This window comes from Macrobrachium nipponense, chromosome 43 (assembly GCF_015104395.2).
Source record: "Macrobrachium nipponense isolate FS-2020 chromosome 43, ASM1510439v2, whole genome shotgun sequence".
In the NCBI taxonomy this organism is placed as follows: domain Eukaryota; kingdom Metazoa; phylum Arthropoda; class Malacostraca; order Decapoda; family Palaemonidae; genus Macrobrachium; species Macrobrachium nipponense.
Window position 1 is genome coordinate 32,123,806 of NC_061104.1, and position 5,951 is coordinate 32,129,756.

Genomic DNA, 5,951 nt, shown 5'->3' on the forward strand with positions numbered 1-5,951 from the left:
ATCATTAACGTCATTTAAGTTACAATTCTCATACTATTCTTCAGACGCTCGTGACTGAAATTAGAAGGTCCAGTTTATTTGAGCAAAAAGACAGCACTTGGAAATCCAGATCAGTGAATGGATGGTCTTGTGCCAGACTGTGCTCTCTTATGGGTGAAATGGGAGGTTTTGAAAGAAAATTTTTGAACACACAGGTCTTTCTGTTAGAACAGTTTCCTCTTTCAAAGACACCCTTTCAGCCATAAGAAAGCACAGTTAGCATACGACCATCTATCCATTGACCTGGATTTTAAAGTAGTCTCTTTGCTCAAATAGACTGGACCTTCTAATTTCAGAATCACCGGTTATAAAGAAGATGAAACCGGAACTGTATTCAGGACGCTAATAATTTTATTATGAGTATGGTAGTATTAGTTGACATATTTTTCTTATGTTTGCGTTTTTATGTTCATATTTTTATTATACATTTATTGTGTACTTTCTTATCCTTTTAGGTTTAATAAGCTTTTTACTGAAGGTATCAGTAAGACAATTCATTGTATTGTAATTTCAGTGATTTTTACGTTTTGGCAATAATTTTTCAGCCTGATGAAACGTTTTACCAGTCCTTGTCCATATAATTTATTATCAAGCTATTTACATAATGTTATGCATAAGTACACAGCTTTCATTCTTAAAGTACTGCCCTTACATTCAAAACTTGAACAGTACCATATTTGCATCGAAATGAGATCTTTGATGGAGGCGGAATGATTAAAACAGAAAATGAAACATTTTAACCTTTTTATTGTACATTTTGGATGCAGAAAATCTTTAAATGTGAATATTTAATCCAAATATAAACAAGAAGGCTCCTTTATTAATCAGTGATCAGAAAACAAGAACATTTCCCTTTGATTTACTTTATATTTATGAGGACCTTACATATGAGAACCTACATAAGAATTTTTTTTACTTTTTTTTTTTTTTTTTTTTTTTTTTTTTACTTTTTTTTTTTTTTTTTTTTTTTTCCTTAGGTAAGTTATTTAACGCCACGAAGACCTACAGGGGAAACGTTGTCTTTTGGTTACTTTAAGGGGAAGCAGGACTCCATGAACAGGTATACTTAACTTTGGAAGGAATCATTACCACAGCTGAGCCTGCAGGATCCTGTTTGACTTTACCGTGTGAAGCGTTAAGATTCCCTCTGTGAAGAGGTTTTGAACGCTTCCTCCCACTTCCTTTCTTTAGACCATTTGGGCGTACTGAAAGGCCAATTTCTCCAGTTTGAGAGTTGATGGTAACGGGTTTGTCTTGAGGCCCACAGAATGACTGCTTCTTTCCGCTACCCTTCCGTGTACCCTTTATTTCACCTTTTCCTATCTTCCCAGAATTCTTCTTCCTCTTATACCCAACATCCCTCCACGCATTCCTGTTAGGTTTGCCCATTCCATGGATCTTTGTTTGTGGTTGGCTACCCATTGTCGACCGGTTGATCTTAACATTTGGCGACTCATCACCATAGACGTCATCTGAGTAACCAGCATCCTGCATATTATCAGTACCAGTCACATCATCGTTGTCACTGTCCCCATCTGGGTAATAATCGCCACTGACGTCATCTGAATTATCAGTATCATACGTATCATAGTCCCCATCTGTGTAATCATCGCCAGTGACGTCATCTGAATTATCAGTATCATACGTATCATAGTCCCCATCTGTGTAATCATCGCCAGTGACGTCATCTGAATTATCAGTATCATACGTATCATACGTATCATAGTCCCCATCTGGGGAATCATCCCCACTGACATCATCTGAATGATCAGGATCATTAGTAGCATAATTATTATCGTCACTGACATCATCAGTGTAATCATTGCCATTTGTATCATCTGTGTAACCCACCGTCGTTGTCAAACGTGATTCCAATTTATCGATTTTGTTCTGCAGTGTCTCAGACTTAGATTTGAGCTTATTTACTTTTTTTTCCAGCTTAGCCAACTGCTTTTTTTTATTTGGCTTCCCTTCCAGCTTGGCTATTTTGTTTTCTAGCTTTTGAATTTTGTCTTCCAGGTTTTGTAATTTCGAGGTCAACTTCTCTATTTTTTTTTGGATTTTGTTTTCATTTACCTTAGTTTGTCCTCCGGCGCCTCTTTTACTCCTCTTCCACGGGGCATCACTATCCTTAGCATAACTTTTAACTGAACTTTTTATATTATATTTCCTGTTATGTTTTCTCTTTCCGCTTTTGTTCGAGTCGTCATCATTATCATCCAACTTGTGCATTCGAGGTTTTCCGTTCTTTATCCCACCTATGGACAGGCAATACTGTTGGGACCCCACCTTTAGGACTAGATCAAGGCATGTGAACACAATGGGTACACCAGCCTGGATGCGAATTTCATGTTCCGAGCAACTTAGTCCAGTGAAATCTTTCTCCGAAACAGACCCAGTGCTCGAGGTCAAGTTTTGATGACACTGCCAATAAAAAAGAAAAGAAAATTGGGAAATGAATGTGAAGGTCTATGATGATACAATCATGACAAGTGGTTTATTGCAGCATAACAGATTTTCAGAGCTGAAAGAGAGAAATGTAATTAATTCCTCTGCACCTGCAGTACTATATTTTCACAATGAATATACTTATAGATATTAACACCTAATGACTAGGACACACAATAACGACTTTCTCTGAGGTTAGGTCACCTGCTGGCCAGATGATAGGAGGGTGCTACCTTGTGAGCACCGTCTGACTGTTCTAAACAAAATCTAGCACGTGGTCATCATTTGACCCAACTTAAATAATAGGTTAGGCATCAAACCTGTATACCCTTTCCCCCACCCCTCTTCTCCCTTTCCTTTGCAACTTTTGTGATAAATAAACTATACAGGTTTATCATACCTTTTTTCTGTGATTAATAATTCTGTATCAAGGTTTGTGAGGTTTAGTGGGGGTGTGTGTTTAGATTTAGTAGGGATGCATTTAGGTTTAGTAGGGAATGTGTTAAGCTTTAGAAGAGGGTGTGTTTAGGTTTAGTGGGGCGTGTGTATTGGATGTGCTTAGGTTTTGTGGGGGAGTTTTCAATTAAGTGGGAGATGTACTTAAGTTTAATGGGGTTAAATAGATCAGTCACCACAGTAATATCTGGAATAAATGAACAGTCACCACAGTAATACCTAGATAAAATGGACAGTCACCACAACAATGCCTGGATAAAAGGGACACTCACCACAGTAACGTCTGGATAAAAAGGAAAGTCAGCACAGTAATACCTGGGTAAAATGGACATTCGGTACATTGATACTGGATAAATAGGACAGTCACTACAACAACAGTTGGGTGAAAGGGACAGTCAACCACAGTAATAACTGGATAAATGGGAGTCACTAAAGTAAAACCAGTCAGCAAAGTCATACCTGGATCAAAGGGGGAGTCACCACAGTAATACCTAGATAAATGGAAAAGCACCACAGTAATATCTGGAAAAATGGGACAGTTGGAACAATAATTTTTGAGTAATATGGATAGTCACCATTGTAATACCTGAGTAATATGGATGGGTAGCACAATAATACCAGGATAAATGGGACAGTCACCACAGTAATGTTTGGATAAAAGTGATAGTCTGTACTGTTACACCTGGATAAATGGGACAGTCACTACAGTAATATCTGGATAAATGGGACAGTCAGAACAAAATTACCTGGATAATTGGGATAGACAGTACAGTAATGCCTGGATAAAAAGGGAGAGTTGCCACAGTAATACATGGATAAATGAGACAGTCACGACAGTAATATTGGGAAAGTCACCACAATAATATCTGGATAAATGGGACAGTCAGCAAAGTAATATTTGGATAGAAGGGAGTTATTTTAGTAAAATCTGGAAAACCAACACAGTCGCCACAGTAATACCTGTGTAATTGGGACAGATATCACAGTAATACTATCAAACACCCGATGAGTCCTTGATTTAGCAATCACTCCACCGAGGAATGGGCAAATGAAGGCGTCCTGGGATGAGCTGATGTCCTTATTCTCACTGCCAGATCTGGACATTATGAGAAAGCGAAAAGGTTTACCTTGACAGAGAAATCTGGTTGTGCTGCCTACTGATGATTATTTGATTCGTCCTCCCCTATCCCAAGGAACACATATGGCACCCTTACTAGAGAAGGCAGGAGACAACCTGGACCACAACCAAGATGAAGAATAAGCTGACGCTGTGTAAAAGGGTCTGCTCATAACATGGCAAAAAGTTGTTTTGCCCAAAGAAAATATAGGTGGGAGTTCATAGTACTTCTTTAGTAAGGGTGCTTTGCGTGTGCCTTGGTACTACTGCGGAGATTGTCCCTTTTATCCAAACTTTACTGTGGTGATTGTCCCATTTCTCATAATAATGCTGTGCTCTCTGTCCCCATTATCCAGTATTACTGTGGTGACTCCTTTTATGGAAATAAATGGAGTCACCACAGTATTACCTAGATAAATAAATTTATCTAGGTAATACTGTGGCGAATATTCCTTTTATCTAGTTATAACTATACTGACTGTCCCATTTATCCAGGTATTACTGTACTGACTGTCATTTTGTCCAAGTATTACTGCAGTGACTCTCCCATTTATCCAGGTATTACTGCAGTGACTGCCCCTTTTATTCAGATACTACGGTAGTGGCTGTCCCATTTATCCATATATTACTGTCACAACCATCTTTCTTATCTATTTACTACTTTACTGACTGTCCCATTTATCTGGGTATTACTATAGTGTATGTCCCTTTTCATCCAGGTATTACTGTACTGAGTGTCCCATTTATCTGGGGATTACTGTACTGTCTGTACCTTTTATCCGGGTATTACTGCAGTGACTGTAGCATTTATGCAGGTATTACTGTAATACCTGTCCCTTTTACCCAGGTATTACTTTACTGTTTGTCCCATTTATCGAGGTATTATTGTTCTGATTGTTCCTTTTATCCAGATAATAATGTAGTGTCTGCGCCATTTTATCCAGGTATTACTGTGGTGACTGTCCCATTTATCCTGGGATTACTGTGCTATCTGTTGCTATTATCCAGGTATTACTGTTATGACTAGCCTTTTTATCCAAAAATTACTGTACTAACTGTCCCTTTGACCGAAATATTACTTGGCTAACTGTCCCATTTATTCATATATTACTATGGTGACTTTACCATTTATTTAGTATTATTGTGGTGACTGTCCCTTTTATCCAGGTATGACGTTACTGACTGTCCCATTTATCCAGGTATTGTTGTGGTGAATGTTCCTATTATGCAGGTATGACTGTACAGACTGTCCCATTTCGTGGTCCGAAAGTTCCACCCACGAAAATTCCACCCTTCGAAAATTTTATCTAATAAAATTTTCTCTTCCTCAGTGTCTCTCTTTCCCCTTCTTTCTGTTTAATTAAATTAAACAACCATCATCGTTAAGCAACCATCATCATTAAACAACCACCGTCTTTACATAATGATAATTACTTTAAAGAACCATCTTCATTAAACAACCACTATCTTTACAGAAGTGCATTTAGAATTGTTTTTACTTAATTTAAATAGTTGTCTTCTTTAAAGATTTTATTGGCGAGACCTTCATAACATAACTAAAGTAATTTCTTCTTTAGTACATTTATTGAAGCCATTTTATGTTTTGAATATTTACAATGGCCTTAAAGTGTATTACAAGTGATCTATCAGCAAATAACATATGGTCCCATGAAGGAACGTTTAAAGCTTCTGGACCAAATCTCTGCACTCGGCTGTTCACGATCCATTTCGTTGTTAAAGGAACTTACATGGCATCGTCCCATTTATTCAGGTATTACCGTACTGACTGTCCCTTTTATCCAGGTATGACTGCAGTGAGTCTCGGGTATCCAGTTATTACTGTGGTGACTGTCTCATTTATCCACATGTTACTGTAGAGACTGTCTCATTC

General features: G+C 37.8%; 1 protein-coding gene across 1 annotated transcript in view; it reads right to left on the reverse strand.

The window, feature by feature from the left end:
* Nucleotides 1–766: 766 nt before the first annotated feature.
* The window catches only part of LOC135213948 (protein PFC0760c-like), a 9,324-nt gene continuing 4,139 nt past the window's right edge, over nucleotides 767–5,951 (reverse strand). The window contains exon 2 of the mRNA XM_064248034.1: nucleotides 767–2,463. Within this exon, the coding sequence (XP_064104104.1) occupies nucleotides 1,072–2,463 (1,392 nt within the window). The 3' untranslated portion in view covers nucleotides 767–1,071. The remainder of the gene's footprint in view (nucleotides 2,464–5,951) is intronic.